The following is a 19023-nucleotide window of genomic DNA, read 5'->3' on the forward strand; positions in this document are numbered from 1 at the left end:
TAACTATACAACTGTATAGAAAGTTTAAAACGCATTATCAAAACATAATACAGTAAGCAATATGATAAATATATAAAAATACTTTTTTAAATACTTATAAAGTACATCAAAAATCTTGGTAAAAGTCTCTTCGTTTGAAATTTAAAAATGCAAATACATATATAAATACTGTTACTTAAGGCAATTTTATCCTTTGAAGAATAACAGGTGGAAATATAAGAAGTACAGCTCCAATGAGATATGTAGTTTTACTACCAATGCACCAAAAAGCTGAAATAAAAATACTTCTCTCGATACAGCACTTTAAATAAATAATTACTTACATTGCACTTACCTATAGAAGCAACAATAGGTCCACAAGCTCGAGCTAATGCTCCCAAAGAACGGAAAACTCCAGTTATTGTGCCCTTTTGATAATCAGGTCCAATACGTGTAACAAGTGTCATCATACAAGTAACAACCATGGCAGTTGCTGTAAGACAGATTAACAAACAAACAGAAATGTTAAATATTTTTTCCTTTCATACATTGTATGTGGCTTATAAATATGTATATATATATTTTGATGCACTCACAAATTGCAAATAGAAGTAATCCAATAGATAACATTAATATATCAGTGGCCAAACCTACGCAAACAAATGCTGGAACTGTCAGCCATAAGCCCTAAAATATAAAATTACACCTGATTTCTTCAAAAGAAGTCAACAAAGACATAAATACTTATATTAAACATTAACAATATTTACCAATTCTACAGCAGACTTTGTTTTATTAGATGGAATTGTTCGTACCCAACTTCCTTGTAAAATTGCCATAACTAATCCAATTCCCAGAAACATCCATCCTTGTTGCATGCTTGTAAATTCAAACAAATAATGAGTTAAGAAAGTTAAGGTAAATTCCAACCCACTATAGATGAATAAATACATAAAATATGCATAACCCAGTGTTTTTAAGTTCTTTTTGTCTGAAATTATTTATATATTTGTAATTCCTTTATAATATTCATAATTTAGTAATTTGAAGAAATTTCACCTTGTGAATTTATACCGGATACTCCATTAAATTGGAACAAATCTATAGGATTAATATAAGTAACAATTCCAGATACACCAGATATTAGACTCTTTGCTCTACGTTCCAATGGTAAAGACTCTCTTAAATTGCAAATAACAAAACATAAATCACTTATTGCTAGAAAAAGAGCAAATATAGCAGGTATTATATACCAAGCTCCTTCTCTGTTATTGCTTGAAATCCATGCAAAAAATGCTCCTATCATTGGACCCACAACAAAACCTATTGAAAAAGCTATACCAACAAGTGCCTAGAAGACAAAAAGAATTTAATTATTTGAATTATCACTTATATTTTTATCTTCAATTGCATTTTTTCTTGTACTTAATTCATATTCAGGTTTACCATTGCTTTTCCTCGTGTTTTTGGTGACGTAACATCACTGATAATAGCCATTGATAAACTAACATTTCCTTTACTAATACCACCAACAAATCTTGCTAACACAAATATAGTAAAGTTAAATGAAAGTGCCCATAATAAATAAGACATTGTAATGCCTATTAAACAAAACATCATCAATGGTTTTCTTCCATATATATCTGATAGTGCTCCTACAATTGGTGACCCCAAAAATTGTAAAAAGGAATACATAGATCCAAGAAAACCTACAAATTAAATTATATATTTACGTTGGTTTTATTTATTTATATTTATTAATATACTGATATTTTGAATAATGAACAAGAAAATAAATATATTAACCTCCATAAAGTACTGTGCTGACTTTGTCAGGTGCATAAAAAAATTTCCTTGTATTTTGTATGTAATGTAAAATTTTAAAATACATACTTTGATCATTTTCTATTTCCTTATAATAATCTAATAAAGCTGGTAGCAATGGTAATATCATAGTAAATGCCAAAAGATCCAGAAGTAAGGAAATAAATACTACCTGAACGGTATTATCTTTTATCTTGGCCATCGTGTTACAAAGAAAAAAACGAATTTACTACGAAAATATCAAACTTTTGAGAAATATTTCAGTTCAAAATATAAAATGTGGCGCTTTAAATAAACCATTTAATTTCAATCAATTGCATAATATTTGAAATATTTCACTTTGATACTTGGAACAAATAGATTAATAACAATTCTTTTGGAGATGCAGGTAACTTAAACGAAATGCTTTCTACTTTTGTCATCATAAGCAATTTAGAGAAGTAGTTCCTAAAAGTGAAAGGGTATAGTCACAGCGTCTGTGGCATATGGCCTACTTTTCTTTATGTGTACGTATATTTTATGGTTACACGTGTGTGTAATTCTTACCGACTATTCCTACAATCAATAAGACAGAAATCTATTTTACTATCAATACACCGTTTCATTATTACAAACTCATTTGAAAAGAAAAGAATTATATTTGTAATTTGTAACATAATTTAAGTGTTTCTTTAATATTTAATATTTTTATTACATTGAACTTTACCACAATTCCTTTAAAAAAATATTCGTCAATAAAATCATCGGAAAATGGTAAGTTAATACGTATAAAAAAATATAGGTCGTTTACTTTTTAAAATCGAATAAATACATTAATTCCACATAAAAACCTTAACGTAAACATTCATTAAATCATGTTTAATCGTTACATTGTTTCTATTTGTCAGTGAAGCGAAAAATAGCACAACAGGCGCACCTAGAAACATTATGTATGTTCAACTTCCGGTTGTTGCACACGACATAAAGTATTTGTATACATGAGGCACGAACACATTTGAATTCGATCAGGGATCCACTTCCTCAACGCGAACAAAGATCTTTTGAAACCCGTCCCAAAGTGTAACGTCGTTTAGAACGATCGTTTGCCAATACATAGTACGTACGTTATACGTATACGTACATATACTCTCTGATTTATCGTTACAAATGGTAAAAGTGTTTTTTATTGTATAAATACGACTAGACTGATATTTGATAGTTTTAGAAACATATCAGTCGCAATCTGTCTAACGTAAACATGGAAATTTCATGAAATTCTATTTACAGCTTCTTTTGTTTTATAATTATGATTATTAGCGTAGATTTTTTCGTAATCTTGAAATTTTATATACGAATAGCTTGGATCTACGCATAGAACAGGTGGTCTGAAAAGCAGCAGTGGTTAAAATTTAACCAAGGGATTCGACGCTTACCATCTGGGCCTTGCAGCGTGAAACACACGCGGCACGTTAATGCCATTTTTGCATGCGTCGATGTACTCGAAGACTTTTCTTGCTTCGATAAGATAACAAAAACAAAACTATAGAGAAAAGGTCATGTCCTTTTACGGATTCCATTATGAATTACTACTGACGTTAACCTATATAGTACATAAAAAGGTAAACGAACAAAATAATTTATATTTAATTACTTGTAGTCAGTCAGTGACACAAGAGATAACAATCTGTCGTCGGTAAGTTTTAAAATAAAATACAAAAAACGTAAACGTATTAAAACGTAGTATATTTTGTTTAATTTTCGTTTATCGTTTAGAAATAGGTAAATTTTAGAAGAAGTCTATGCGAATCGGGCGATTGCTATCACGTTAGTTCGTTTCAACGAGAGCAGGTATGCAAAGGGACAAAGGACCTGAACTTACAATCCCGCGAGGGTGTTCGTAAGAACGAACAAGAGAGGAAAAGGAAAGAAAACGAATGCGAAACAAGGCTGACAGATGGAAAAATCCCTCGGTAGGGAAACTGAACAATTTTCTGGGAAGCATAACCATCGTAAAGGTATAGTGAAAATTTTGTGAACAATGAGAACAAAGAAAATTTGACCGGCTGGCAAGCTGCATCGTATACCGCTACGTATATATCGTAGAAAAGCCTGCTGCTAGCACAAGCCCTGTATAGGTATTATGAACTAGGTGTACGAGGTTTTCGAAATCAGACAACCATCGTATATGCCATAAACACAAGTAGACCCTCTCTCTCACGGACTATAAATCCTCACCGTGGTCGGTATTAAAGGGAAGATGACGGTCCGTCAACCCCCAATACAACAAGAAGACACGTTTGCTAGAAGGTATATTGAAAACGGGATTCGAATGCTCCGATGTCGCAGTTCGAGGGGTGAGAAAAAAGAAACCAACGAGCAACCGAACGAACGAAGGAAGGAAGGAAGAAACGAACGGGCGAACGAAACGAAGAAGAACGGAGGTACAGCAGAAGGAAAGGCGCGAGGAGAGAGGGGCGAATGTTCGGACAAAAATATGGAAGGAAAGGAAAAATGAAAGGATTGGCGAAAAAAGGACGGAATAATATGGTGGAAATAAGGAGAACAGGAGGAGTACCGTATGCGTTCGACCCGCGTACATCTATATAGAGTGTATAGTATGTACCAACGTAGAAATAAGGATATGTAAGCGCGCGTGCCCGCGCAACCGACAGCAGATGCGCTCGCAACGGCAGCTGTCCTCCTACAAGTGGTTCTCAATCACTCCCTCTTTACAATTTCCTTTCTTCTTTTGCGTATGCGTGTCAGATTCAATGAAAAAGTAGCATTAAGGTAACATCTTGTTTGATAAGTCACGATGACTCGACCATGTTTATCTTTCCTGCACTATTCGTAGAAATAATGCTAAATTTAACGCGCGACTATTCAATTACGATAAGCGTGAACAATACAGTCAAAATGAATCTGTCTGAAAACAAAAGGATTTAGTAGTTGTATTCGATTTAAATGGAAGTAATCTTGCAATAAATCGTACACATATCGTGAAAATTGATTATACATAAAATTGATTCTAAATACTATTCAATCTTTATGGTATAATGTTATAAATAATGGTTCGTTAAGAAATTAAAAAGATTTTTGTGTGTCGAGTTATCTATGCAAAATTTTAACAGAATTCGTTGGTAAACAGAAAACGATTTCGACGTTAATGCGACGTTATAGTTTTAGGTAAAGTGCGAGGAGTACAGAAAATTCATTCGCTTCACGATCAAAGAAACGGTTACACGGATAGTAAAAGATATTAAAATCTATACATTCGTATTCAAATGATCATTTTTAACGTTCTACGCCCTGATCGGACGAAAGATGTTTTCGAAAACAGTACGCACAGCAAGTGGTTCGTTTCGCTTAAAAGTAAGTTATACAGAATCTTTGAAGTATATGTCAAACATAAACTTCAAAACGATATTTTCGAAACGATGTTCTAGATGAATCTAAAAAGCGTCACTGCATAAATTGTAATAGCTTTACCATTGTAAGATTCGACTGACCCTTTTTTCTCCCATGGGATACCTACCTGACAAAGAGATGGATGAAAAAGAAGAGCGATATACGTCACGTACTTGACAGGCGGAGCAAAATTCAGGACAGCTGATACAATTTTGGCGGGCTTTACCGGTGGATTTGCACCGTAAAGCGCTGCAAGGCGAAGGACGAAGAAAGAGCGAAGGATAGATGGAAAGAAAGAAGGGGTACTCGCATGAAAAGAAGAGATGAGCAGAAAGAAAGGGAGAGAGCAATAGAGGGGATGAGAAAAGTATAAAGAAAGAGAGAAAGGCGAGGGGATAGGAGGATGTTGGAAGAATCGAAGGTAGAAGTTGACAGAGAAAGATAGAAAAAAAGGATGAAAAGGAAAAAAGAGGGAGGTTTCGAAGTTGGTTGTTGCTGGTATTCCTGCTTCGTTGCTGTTAAATAAGAATAAGCCCCCACCATTGGCCCTAAGGGGTACCTATATAGCCGGGGGCTTTCATGTTCTTGGGACCCAAAAGGAATAAAGAGAGGAGACACCTGGTCACGGGCAGCAGTTTGTCCAGAACTCTCTGCGAGAGAAGTGCGGTGTCTTTCGGGCTTCTCCTCGGCCTCGGCGGATACATCTTTCCTGAAAAGTACGAATTTAACGAAACAACGACTTCTCAAGTTCTCGTCGCATCGTTACGATTCCTGCAGTTGTTACAGCCGTTGTCGTTGTCTTCGTCATCTTCGTTGTCTACGTCGTCTACCTTGTCACGCTGTTACATCGTAAATCGCGCCGTGACACACATAAGTACTTACACGGTATCCTATCGAGAGTGTTGTGCAGTGAACAAGAAATTCAAATCGTTTGTTTTTTGCGATTTTCAACGCAACGAAAGAAGAAGAGAGAGGGAAGAAGAGAGAGGGCAGAATCGAGAGACGCGGGATATTGGCAACCGGCGAAAGACGTCATTCGTTTTGATTTGGGGTTAGGGTGTACACCGGTAACGTGCTTTCGTCGAAACGTGTCCGCGTGCGCGATAGTATTGTAACGATCGACGAAATCGTTGCATAAAGTTTATGATAACACATAATTTGCTCGTTCTTTTGACATTGTGTTCGTAAACATCGAAGCGGAGAAGAAGAAAACAGTCTGTCGAAAATCATAGTTACCGAACCGTTTGATCGAATGTGCGTCGTAGATACATGCGTACTTGCGTGAGAGTTAATTGAAGCATGATAATATTTTTTCTCGGCAACGTTAAAGTATCGTTGTTTTATTAGTGTTTTATTTTATTTTCAATTGTACCGATTGTACATAAAATTCGCGTACGGAACAATAGATTCGAACTCGTGTAGACAACAATGTTAGCACACGACCGTTTGTAACCTGATCGAAATATGATACATTTCTGATTGTACGTATAATACCGTTAAATTGTTATGTTATTGTATATGTTTGTAATGTAACTCGTATTTGTGTTTGCGTATGATTTAAACAATCATTGTGTTAGTATAAGCAAACTCTGATTTGGAAATTGATTATCCAAAGACCGAATCGGAAAGACCTTGTACAAAACTGCGTATTATAAACTTTGTAGATAAACGCGCTAACATTTTCGGGAAATTGCATAGACTTATAAAATTCAATCCTTTTCGTAATTTTATATTAATACTCGACAGACGTTTTTGAACAAAGGATTAACCCGGATTCAAATTTTAATCATTTAAATCTTTTTACTAGGATATTTTAAGTTAACGTAAGAAGATTCAACGATTTGCATCGAAGATAGGCCGAGATTTGTGACAATGTTTCGTGTTGATACGATTTTTCAATATTGCACTTGTCCCGGCCTATCGGAATGCATTGTATTTCGTCGAGAAGTGCGCAGAAACAAATGAACGATAAACAAAGGATATACGAGGATGCAACGTTCAACTAATTTGGCCAAAATTAACGATGGATGTCGGCAGGTTGGGACGTGGGCATAATTTGTCGTAGTTGGATCAAATTGCACTCGTCCCGGCCTGCTGGATCCATTCGACTTTTCATCAGTTTTATTTAGTAAATCGAACAAAGATATTGGCGATGTTATCTAATTGTAAAATTATTAATAAAAGAAATGTTTAGGAAGTAGACGTTTTTATGGAAAAAAAATTTCGTTAATCATGACTTTAAATTTTGTAAAAAACCATACATGTTAAGTTTTATTTAAGTGTATAATCGTACGTACAATTGTATCATTTAATTATTTCCCTTTTTGTAGAAGAAATATAATAAAATATATATGTTTTTAGCCAAAATTGTTATATTTTTTATATAACCATCCTAAATTTATTTAACGTCGTAGTCGAAAATATTCTTTATTATATATTTATAGAGGTAATCGCTTTTTCAATACACTACGAAAAAATGCAAATATTTTGAGTTAATATCTTTCGTATTTCAAATTCAAAGAACGAAACGATCAGCAAATCTCTAGAAATGCTTTTACAAGAAGTTTAACTATTTGTTTCAAAAACATGTATCGTGTGAACTGCATTCTTAAATGTCAATAAATCTTACGTCTATAGATTTAAAAGAGAGATCAAACAAGAAGACAAATGTCGAGAAAAAAAAGGGACAAAAACACTTTCTTCTTTCGCCAAATTTTTTTTACTAAAATACGTTGAGCCAGTTAAAACATTTTATATTTAAATTCCTGCATTGAAAATAACCTCTATTCCTTAAAAATAACCATTGTAGTTATTTATAAAAATAAATTGTTACCTAGAACTCATAATGCTATTTAACTTGCGGTTGTTAGAAAGTAATAAAAGGAAAAAGGAAAATCGTCGAAATAGCACAGTAGAGAAAAAAGAATCGAGGGTTACGTTACGTACGATCGAATAAGAAAATACAACAAAAGTAGTCGGGTTCGAGTTCCTCTCGGTTGGCTGGTGAAATACGAATTTCGTTTTCCATTCATATTCTTCAAGTAGAAGACGTGGTGTAAGCATCCCCTTTTAAGAGTCCCACGGTTTGAAATAAAACACCTGGCTTCTTCCCTACGTACGCATCATATAGAATACGTACGTGTACGTATACACAACCACGTTGCAACACGTTTAGGCGCACGCTTATTCTCACGGCGAGAGGACTGCTTCGCTTCGCGGACTGGTTTTGGCTTCCTTATAAACTTTATTCAATTCTTTGTAATATGCCAAAGGGTACACTTCATGTACGAGCGTATATACATGTACATGTATATGCATCGACCATTCATATGCTAAACAATAAATGCGTCGAAAGAAATAAATCTTTATCTCGTAGATACGGCTGTGCAGCTGTCATGTATGTCCATTTATTACGTGAACGAGTTCGATGAGAAATAATGACAAAACTCTGAAGAATCATGTATCCAATTATTTCATCTCGAAAGAAGTTCAAAATCTTTTAGTGTAGTGTATATTACATATATTATATTGCGATGCCGGTGTTATAATTGATCAAACACTCAGGCTCCTTCATGACTGCGTTTCAATTTTATTCGTATGTGCGTGTTAATCACAGTTGTCAGATTAACTAACGAAATAACCCAACATTAGTACATATAAATTATAAATTCCTTATTTCTCTTTAATTTGTATTTCACATTAAAATTTGCAGAACGAAAACCTTTTTTTTCGTTTCGATATTTTTAAATATATTAAAGTTATTGTGCTTCTTCTGTACAAATTTTTGTTAACATTTTGATGATAGCAATGAAATAAATTTTAATTTTATATTCTATTAATTTATTTGTTTCATGATATTCATTTACAATAGAGTATGTATTAGAATATTGACAATTTTATTTTGACATCACGTAATTTAATTTTGTTGATATTGAAGTATAAATTCAGGAAATGACATAAATTATACATGAATATATATGGTATCAATTTTATTTCTAATATTGCTTTACTGTATTATTATATACGGTGAAGGAAAAAAAAAACAGTTAAAGCCTGTGAGTAGGCAACCGAATAGATGTATAGGTATAAACGATAAAGGGGTTTAGGCTGAACAGACTTGGTGTTATATATACGTCTGGAACGATTTATTGTATTTTCAAAAGAAAGTATACAATATTGCACGACTAAATTGAGTTTTGTATAAATGTCTGTGATTACATTTAGAACGATATTTAGTTAATCATTTCTCATAAACGAAGCTTAAGAGGTTTCATAATGAATCACTTCAAATACGTATCATCTAGGTTAGTAAATATATAGTTTTCAAGAAAATTGATTTGTTCAATCTTTGAATTATAGCAGATATTGTAATATACCAACATTTGCTTTCCTAAATATACGAATTTATGTAAGAAAATAAAATTACATTTAGATTTGTAGCTAATAAAAGTAATCAATTTACAGAGGTTCATGGTGCCAATTAAAAAGGTTACAATCATCAGTACCTCAAATCCAAATACCACCTAGAATAGAACGTGGACCAACAGACATTTTGGCTGTAAATACATTATGAAATGTGCTATTGTATTTAATTCTTCATTAATTTGTTTATGTACTCATGTATTTCCTTCTTCATCTCTGTTAAAGGCTATTGAAAGTACAGTACCAGAAAATGGGACAAAATTTAATTACTTGTATCAAGATGATCCCTTTTTGTTTCCAATGAAGAAACAACATTATCGTATATATGCATTAGCATATGAATCAGGCAAGAGAACAGCTATGTGGATTCAAAGAGAACATAGAATTCTATTTCCAAAGCATCTCTCTGAACCACCCATTAAAGTAAAGTTGAATTATAAAATTCAAAGTTTATAAATCTTAGAAGAAGTCCTTTCAATTTCCTTTTGATTGTATTTTGCAGGCATTCCAACGACCACCTTCTTTAAGAAAATGTAATCTGTCAGAAGAAATACTTATTAACGCTATATCTGAACGTAAGGTGCAGGATGCTGCTGCCATGTATGAAGCGTTAGAAGCTAAAGTTTCCAATACCACAAAACAAGCACTTTTAGAATTGTTGTTATATTATAATAATGATAGAATTATATCTAAGGAATTTCCGATGGAACAGTGGTATAATAAGCCTCAACAATATATGTGGCGGTAAGTAATAAAACAATTTCAATGATAAACATACTGTAAAGTGTATTTTACTATTTTTAATAGCTTTATATTTCAGACATAACAACATGATTGAAAACATATATAAATTTTTAATAAAACAAGATCCTGAAACAGCAGCCTTAGCTCATAATGCTATGTTAAGCGGTTTAGCAAAATACTTAAGGGTAAAACATAGTTATATTATTTGTAAAAACCTACATGTTTTAATGGTATAGCATACTATATATTTGTATTTTTAGAAAGATGAAGCTATGTTATTATTTGAAAAATTGAAGAAAGAAAATATTCCCATTAGTGTTGCAAGTTACAATTATATTATCACAGCGTTTGTAGAAGGTTCGAGTAAAAAAGTTTTAGGTAACATTGAAGCAATTTATGACATACTTAAGACAATGAACACACAGAGAGTGAAACCAAATGTTAGGACATTGAATGCTGTCCTTAAAGTAATCGCTAGATTTCAACCTGACGTAGCTGAAACTCATATGAAATACATATTGAAAGAATTTAACAAATTAAATATAAAATATTCATTGGCTACGTATTATCATATTTTAAATACAGTTGGAGCTAAGGGTAAGTATGTTTTATTTATACTATTTGCATGGTGACTTTATATACGAAATTATGTACTTTCTTAGATTCTCCATCGTATCAATATTTTATGGACATCCTACATGAAGTGTCGAAAGAACGTTTTGTGCTTCAAGACCCAGATGATGTTAAATTTTATACTCATGTTATGTATGTTGCTGCTTTTGTTTTCTATAATCCAAATGCTGCTGACATAGTACATAAAATGCTTCTAACTGGTGATAACTATAAATTTCTTTCGGATAATGCATTAGTAAGTTTTTATCTCTAAATTATAAAATTTTATATTTGAATAATATCTTATAAAGTATAATAGTATTCTATAATATGTTTCATATGTGACAGGAAAATACCTATTACACTTCATATATGTCAATAAAACTATCAACATGTACACTTCCTGAATTCTTTGAATTTTATGAAAAGTTGGTTCCAAATACATATATTCCAACCATTAACTTATACAACAAAATTGTAAAAGAGTTATCGCTACAAAAACAGACAGATGTAACAAATTACGTAACAAAGATATGGTTGGATGTACTTGAGTTTGGTTATGATGACATTTCATTGAAGCTTAGTATAATATCATTGATGGATATAAACAATTTACCAGTTGATTCACCTTTGAGATCGGTCACTATGGATGCAGCTTGGAATTGTTGGAACACTATCAAGGTTGGATGCTTATTTACCTACTATATTTCAATAATATAATAGTAAAAATGATATACAATAATGTAAACATAAGGAATATCATATTCATAGTCCAACATTGAGAATAACCCAGGAGAATATCAGCCGGTTGAAACTGCGATAACGGGTTCTATAGCAATGGCATTAATGAGTGGTGACCGTATAAATGAAAGTATTGAGGTTTTGACACACACCATTGAACAAACACATTTGTTTACACCAACAATGACACCAAATCAATCTAAAAAACTGTTTGAAACCTGTATTTCGAAGCAGTCTTCTATAGCAGCCTTGGTGCGTATTTTTTCTTGTAATTACTTTTATTTGTTTGAATCTAAAACGGAACATGTATAACTTTAGTTTCTTTACAGCTTGTTATTGAATACAGTCTAAATTGCGGATTTCCAAACGTCGTTGCAATGGCTAAGCAGTTATACAATCTTCCGCAACTTACAAAAGCAGAGCGTAGTAGATTGATCAATTTAATAGGGGAGGAAGAACTGAATACATCAGATGTATCAAAATCATAAAAATTATGCATAAATACAACAAAAAAGCTTTTGTAAAGTTACTTGTTCTTTATTATTTATACAATTTAAAAATAGAACATCGAGGTGAACCGTTTAAAATGTATAGAATTTGAAATTATTTCTTTATTAAATTTGCGTTTCATGCGCAAGATTTTCAATCAATTTGTCATTCAAAGTATAGAAATTGCATACATGATTGGTATGTATTAATGTCCTTGCCCCTCTAGCTAGGGTACGTATGATTAATAAATTAAGTTGTATAGCAGTGGGAGGTACTGTTCTCTCATCACTCAAATACTTATTTCCTGCATTGCAAGCCTAACATCGTAACTCACCCGTTCACTTTAAAGGTTCAAGTGTTACGATACTATCGATTCAGGAACTTTACGGGACTACAAGAATCATAGAAATCGTGCAATTTCAACAGGTTTTTTAAGGATATTCGAAGGGAATTTTCGTCATTATCACTAGAATGATGGACGAAAAAGGAGAGGTGCGTCTTACGTTGGACTCTATTCGCGAATTGATAACGAAAGACGAACCCGACGTAGAAATAACCAGTTTAGAAGAAGAACCAGGCTCAGGAAGGGGTGACAATTACACATCTGTGCTGTACCGTGTTCGAGCAAAAGGACGTAAACGAACAGTAAACGATAAATGGATTAATTATCAACTTGCGATTATTTATAAAGTTTTACCTCGATCGAGAGAATATCGTGAAGCTTTTAAAAGCGAGTTACTCTTCCGAAATGAAGTAGCATTCTATACGTATGTGTGGCCAGCTTTGAACAAATTACAAGCAAATAATAAACAAGTTTTCAGCGGAGTTGCTAAGATATATGCGGCACAGATTGATCTCATCGCTATGGAGGATTTACGAGAAAGAGGCTTTAAAATGGCAGATAGAAGGAAAGGGTTACAACTTGATGATTTAAAACGAGTATTGAAAGCATTAGCAGGTTTTCATGCGCTCAGTTTGACCTTCAGAGAACTAAGGTGAGTCAAATAATATTTTTTTTTTTTTTATTATTGATTTAATATCAGACATTATAATATCTGATGTGTATATTAATATGTACACATACATACGTAAGCATGTATAAATGCATAAATAAATATAAATATATATATTGCATGTTATGAAGGCCGGAAGAATTTACAAAACTAACGGATCCAAATGGAGGTCAAGGTATAGAAGAGGCTTTTTTTCGACCAGAAAATGAAGAATGGTATCGTCAATATTATCAAGTTGCTGCTAAAAATGCTATTAGAATGGTGTCGGATAGTCTTCCTAGCCATATGGAATATAAAAGAGAAGAAATAATGGAAAAGTTGCAAATGTTTCTTGACGACGAAGTATTTTTTCGTACCATGAGCGAATTAGTAGCCACACAAGGTCCTCTTACAGTATTTTGTCATGGTGATTGTTGGACAAATAATATTTTATTTAAAGATAATACTAGTCTGGACGAAGAAGTAAGTATTGTACGCTTATTTTTTAAGTAGCTTAAACAACATCTCTACTTGAAAGTTCAGTATCAACATTTATATACTATCTTGCATTAGGAACTAAGGATAAATAGTGAATTCAAAAACAGACCTTTTTTTAAATTCAATTTTATTATATTAATTTGTAAGACTTTTCGTAATTACGCTTTTTTCTCTATCGCCAGTTGCATTCGAAAAATAGTAAACAAATAGTAATAACGAATTAATAAACATTCTTACGTTTGTTACAGCCAACTTATTTAACTGACTTTCATTATTGAAGTAGTTGAGAATTTTATAAATTCAGTTTTTGTACACAAGTATAACTTTATTTATGAAAATGTATTAAAACAGAAAAAGAAAAAATAATGGATCATTATATTTGTCGCATAGATAAAAATATGAAATGTTACAATTCAATCGGATAAATTCTTAAATTACGCTTAATGCTATGACTTTACAGGTCGTCTATTTAGTCGATTTTCAACTAACTCGAGTTGGTTCGCTTGCCCTTGATCTTGCAACTTTGTTGTACTGTTGTACAACCGGAGAAATTAGACGAGCTCACATGACCCAACTTCTCCAGCACTACCATTTTCATTTAATGTCCTCGTTACGTATACTTAATCCAAAACAACCACCCAAAGATCCTTCTGTAATGTGGGAATTGTAAGTAATACATTACAAATTTTATTCACAAAGAATAATTATCTTAAGTAAAAGTTCTTGAAATATTACTATCTTCGTTTATTTAAGTCTGATACTATTAATCATGTATAGATTAAACGAGGAAATGCGACGTTGCGGACGATTTGCTTTTGGTATCGCATTGGATATCTTGCCAATTAGTACCTGTGAAAGCGAAGACGCTCCAGATTTATACGAAAAGTCAGAAGCAAAGGAAGAAAAACAAAATATGCGAGCACCACCTCGTGGAGGAGCAGAATGTGCACGGCTCATGACTGATTTAGTTTTAGAACTTGTGGATAATCATGCTTTATAGTTTAAGCCTTGACAGATTATCCTAACATTCTTCTTATGATATAAAGAAATAAATCGAGCAAAACATCGTATAATCTTATACAAATGAGTATATACAGTTACAGATCTATATAAATTTCGTTTACAAATTGAAATTTGTACTACGATGTAAATGAAACATAAAAAAAGAAGAATAACAAATATAATAATTATAATTTATTTTTTCCCAGATATATTTTTCTGACAATTTGCAATTTCAATTGTTTCTTATTTTCAACATAAGTTATTTAGTTTTAATAAACGTAAACAATTAATACCATTAGCACGAGAAAATAATCTATATTGCAAAAATAATATAGCCGGTATTAGAAACAGATATGGTTTCATCCTTCGTGTTTCTGAATAAAATGCTAACGGCATATTACTCTATTACGATCAATAACTATAATTTATAAATAACTCACAGATGAATTATGCCTGTTGAGGAGGCGTATGTGCCGGTGGTTGTTGAGCTGCTGCTTGCGGGCTGGGTGGTTGTTGCTGCTGTTGTTGTTGAGGTGTAGGTTGCCAGGTGGGATGTTGATTTTGTTGTTGTTGTTGCTGTTCCTGGGCTAAGCGTTGATGCGCTTGTTGTCTAGCTCTAAATTCTGCAGCTTTCAACTGTTCCAAATGGAACTGTTGTCTTTCAGTAATAAGTTGTTGTCTCTGGTATTCGAGACCTTCTCGTTCCCGTTCCATCGTAGTTTCCAATTCTTCGAAGTGGCGCAATTTAATTTCCAATTTTTTCATTTGCGTTTCAACCAGCAACGCTACCAGAGACTTAATTTTGCGTTCTTCCACGGCTGCTAAGTGTTTTGCTTTAACAGCGGCTGCTGCCAATGCGGCGGCAGCTGCGGATTGAAGTTGCGCGTCTCGCACCACCTTTTGAAGTAATGAAACAAATAACATGATAATAATTTATAACTAAGTAAAACAAAATAATAATTTACCTTGTCTTTCTTTTCCTTTGCCTCCATCGTCTCGGCATCCATAGCAGATTTTGTATCCTCTTCCGTTTCTTTGAGTTCTTCTTCCTTTTTCGGTATATCCAATTGGTTTTGATCGACTTCAGGTTCTTTAGGTTTTTCTGGTTCTTCTTTTTTGGATTCTATCGAAGCCGAACTTGCCGAATGTGGAGAGGTAGCTACTGCCGACGGTACGCTTCCGGTTGTCGAGGGTGCCGTTGCATCATCCGGTGGTTCGGGTGGTCCTGTTCCAGCTATACCAGACTGTGCTAAGCCCGCAGCTGGATCAAACTTACCTACATAGAAGAAATCATTATAAAATAAAATCGTTCAAAGTTATAATAGGAAAAGTAGATGATTAATTACCATCAGAATTTGCGCTAGCTTGAACATTTCTTAAGTGTTGATCTAATAGCGCGGCGGGTACTTGATCTTTGATAGCTGCAAATTCTTCCATAGCAGCTTTAGCTGCACTCGCTGCCACTCTAGGATCAACGACAGAAGCCAAAAATGCAACAGTACTCATGACTGGGTTGCCAGCTTTGGAGAACGGTACCGGTTGGTAAGCCAGTGGACCTAACCCTTCTGGTCCGCCTTCTTCTAAATATGGATCTTCTATTGGAAGTCGTAAGAAATGCAAAATACATTCATCTTGCGTTCTAGAACCAACATGCTCACAAACTTTATTCCAATCGTCTTTGTGTAATTCTAATCCCTCTAATAACAAAAGCGTTTCTTGTTCGGTCCAGTCGCGCGTAGCGCCAGCAGCTTGTTTGTTCTTTAGAACCGTGGGTTTCCTTGAATACTGATCAATCTTTAATCCGAAGTTTGTCATCGCACCAGCTGATACCTTTTCTTCTGGTCCAATTACACTCGACTTCTTTTCTAAATCGAGCAAAGTCTTTGCAGCCGAAGGCTGTGGTGTTTTTGGAGGGTTTGGATTGACCGGAGCCAAACCAGAAGGAGTATCCGATAATACGTGAAAGTGCGATGTTGGTGGCGGTCCCATAGGCGTTGGTCTGGATTCAGCATCTACTTGGTAATTAATAAGTCCCCATTGTTCCAAAAAGGCATGTACACGCATAATTGCGCACACATCACCTGCCAAATTACGTCTACAGGCTGTCGATGTAATATACTCCGTGGGATTTAATCTGTAGGTGTCGATCATAAAATTTCTATACGCGAGATAAATTTCTGGCGTCTTAGATTTATTTTTACCGTTAAAGAATTCAGATAAAGCTCTTTTTTCGATAGTATGGATTGAATTATAATCGAACCAAGCTGAATAACTAGGAACAACGATATGATGCGTTTGTTCCGTAACATTGTCTTCTGGTTCGTCTCCTTTATTGCCTTCTCCTCTTTCTTTACTTGTATCCCGTTCTTCTCTGTCTTGAGTACTTTGAGAACTTCCCTTGTCACCTTCCATTGGTTCATCCAAGTCTGCCATGTTACCAGATTTCAGCGGTTGAAGTTCATTATCCTGTTTTTTACTTCCCGTAGTTGTTAACGTAGCTCCACTTGTTGGAACGTTACCTTGACCAGTAACTGGTGGGTTTGTAGGCGTAGCAACTACTTCTACGATCCGAGGTTCCGCCGGTGGATCTTCCATTCCTTGAGTGAGATCATCCTCCTCTTCTCCACCGCGTGATTTTTTTGGCGCTGCAAGTGACGACGAGGACGACGTACTCTGAACACCTGATGGTGCTCTTCCACTTTTACGTTTTGACAATTTAGGAGGTGGACTAGGGGATCGTTTTCTTTTCGGTTTCTTCGCGGAAGGTGGAGGATGAGATGGCTGAGCCATTAAATCTTCCACTGATAACCTGTATTTATGTATCTTCTTTTGACCATTTTCATCCATTTCATAATCTTCTTCATTCATCCATTCATTATACTGATCTAAATCTAACGCCCACGTCGCAGATACTTTGTATACGGATTTCATGCTCGTACTCGTGAGCGTACCTTCCGGAAAATCCCATGGAAGATCTAAATTAGTCCAAGAATCGTAACTATCCGGGAAATAGTACCAATGAAGCAGAACAGATCTCTCGCGCCTCATACAAGGACGTGCATATTCTTCTTCTAATGGATCTACTGGAGGGTAAATTATGTGGGTAGCATCTGCTTCATTTTCTGCTATGGTACCTTGATGCCGCCGAACTATTTCCTTTACTTTTGCAGCAGTGGATTTGTCTACGTCAGGTCTTACATATACGCTTGGTATAATCATACACCTATTTTGTGCTAAGGCTCTTTCAGCTGCCATTAACATTTCCACTGTCCTATCCATACGAGATCCTGACTAAAAAAATAAAATGTTTTATATATTATATTAAAATCATCTTGTTAACATAATATAATATTAATGCTTACCTTTCCAACAGGAAAATCAAATCTCCGCCATCCTTGCTCTTGTTTAAAACGATATGCTGTAGCAAGGATATGACATAGGCCACCTCCTGGTTTGAAATCTAAGAAACATTTCATCTAAAAATATCATGAATTATTTTATACTTTTAAGGTAATATCATATCTACATGTCTATAAAATAATATTTCATCAGATTGATCATTGAATACATACAGGAAGCCTTGTCATTGGTGGTTTTGAAACATTTTTTCCTAAATTATCTTCTTGAAATTGTAATAACTGTACTATTAAAGTAGCTAAACTCTTATTCGTAGGAGGATCTGTTTGTACATACTGAAAAAAAATAATATAAAGAAATATGTTAAAATATTTAAATAGTTCTATGTTAGGTATAGTATAAAAAATTCATTGACAATGTAAATAAAGATACAAAAACATGTAGGCTAGGTATACACAATAAATTCTAAATCTCTGCATACATATATGTTTATATATTTATTATCATTTCTATTCAATCAGAATATAAACCAAGATTATAATGAGGTTTTATATGAGCTTGTACAACTAATTAGTGTTGAAACGTATTAATAACGTGCATAAATTGTTGAATAGTCTATCACAGATTTAGACGCCGGGCTGTTGGACATACCTTTTTACAATTTTTCAAGAGCCATTGCTTGACTCCATCGAGTTGTGTGAGAACTTCTTGCGATTCAAAAAATTTTGTGTTAGGTCCACCGTCTTTTTTGGGTCCTAGAGCAAGCATTTTTATAAAATATTAAAAAGTTATAGGATACACTACGGAAAGAACGCCGCGTTTATTGCAAACATGACACGCCTCTGAAGTTGGTTAGGATGGTTAGAACCACGTTATTCCTATGAATACATGCTTGATGCAAGTTTGAAAATTTGTCATAAATTGACCAGGATATTCTTCGCCAGTCATAACAATAATTATTATTAAAGGGGCAAGA

At 33.9% G+C, this 19023-nt stretch overlaps 4 protein-coding genes and 1 long non-coding RNA gene across 9 annotated transcripts; 3 read left to right on the top strand and 2 right to left on the bottom strand.

Moving 5' to 3' along the window:
• Positions 1-60: 60 nt before the first annotated feature.
• rtet (major facilitator superfamily domain-containing protein rtet) lies at positions 61-2399 on the bottom strand. The gene is made up of 7 exons (XM_003705909.2): positions 1786-2399; positions 1426-1688; positions 1039-1330; positions 750-970; positions 576-666; positions 335-472; positions 61-270 (listed from the first exon to the last, which is right to left on the bottom strand). Exons 1-7 carry the CDS (start codon positions 2003-2005, stop codon positions 176-178), a joined length of 1320 nt encoding a protein of 439 aa, XP_003705957.1. The 5' UTR covers positions 2006-2399; the 3' UTR covers positions 61-175.
• Positions 2400-2538: 139 nt separating this feature from the next.
• On the top strand, positions 2539-7511 carry LOC143265645 (uncharacterized). 4 transcript variants are annotated; one of them, XR_013040302.1, is made up of 3 exons: positions 2539-3475; positions 3556-5154; positions 5229-7511. It is a non-coding gene; the product is annotated as an uncharacterized LOC143265645 (long non-coding RNA). The 4 variants fall into 4 exon arrangements; XR_013040304.1 differs by having other exon boundaries at positions 3556-4572; positions 4963-7511; XR_013040305.1 differs by having other exon boundaries at positions 3556-3797; positions 3886-7511.
• Positions 7512-9264: 1753 nt separating this feature from the next.
• Positions 9265-12238, top strand: LOC100878422 (small ribosomal subunit protein mS39). The gene is made up of 10 exons (XM_012291518.2): positions 9265-9494; positions 9655-9748; positions 9838-10035; positions 10115-10356; positions 10433-10541; positions 10617-10953; positions 11019-11224; positions 11317-11649; positions 11740-11961; positions 12039-12238. Exons 1-10 carry the CDS (start codon positions 9466-9468, stop codon positions 12195-12197), a joined length of 1929 nt encoding a protein of 642 aa, XP_012146908.2. The 5' UTR covers positions 9265-9465; the 3' UTR covers positions 12198-12238.
• A 260-nt stretch (positions 12239-12498) lies between these two features.
• Positions 12499-14885, top strand: LOC100881173 (uncharacterized). Its single transcript, XM_003705853.3, has 4 exons — positions 12499-13193; positions 13343-13673; positions 14149-14354; positions 14466-14885. The coding sequence occupies exons 1-4, from the start codon at positions 12670-12672 to the stop codon at positions 14686-14688; spliced, it is 1284 nt and encodes a 427-aa protein (XP_003705901.2). The 5' UTR covers positions 12499-12669; the 3' UTR covers positions 14689-14885.
• mor (SWI/SNF- related protein mor) lies at positions 13993-18994 on the bottom strand. 2 transcript variants are annotated; one of them, XM_012291517.2, is made up of 7 exons: positions 18699-18994; positions 18263-18382; positions 18053-18166; positions 16037-17981; positions 15656-15966; positions 15131-15587; positions 13993-14338 (listed from the first exon to the last, which is right to left on the bottom strand). In XM_012291517.2, exons 1-6 carry the CDS (start codon positions 18813-18815, stop codon positions 15138-15140), a joined length of 3057 nt encoding a protein of 1018 aa, XP_012146907.1. In that variant the 5' UTR covers positions 18816-18994; the 3' UTR covers positions 13993-14338; positions 15131-15137. The 2 variants fall into 2 exon arrangements, with proteins under 2 accessions (XP_012146907.1, XP_076394989.1); XM_076538874.1 differs by lacking the exon at positions 18699-18994 and having other exon boundaries at positions 18053-18150; positions 18263-18300.
• Positions 18995-19023: the final 29 nt, after the last annotated feature.

The sequence above is a fragment of the Megachile rotundata genome, chromosome 13, assembly GCF_050947335.1.
Source record: "Megachile rotundata isolate GNS110a chromosome 13, iyMegRotu1, whole genome shotgun sequence".
NCBI lineage: Eukaryota > Metazoa > Arthropoda > Insecta > Hymenoptera > Megachilidae > Megachile > Megachile rotundata.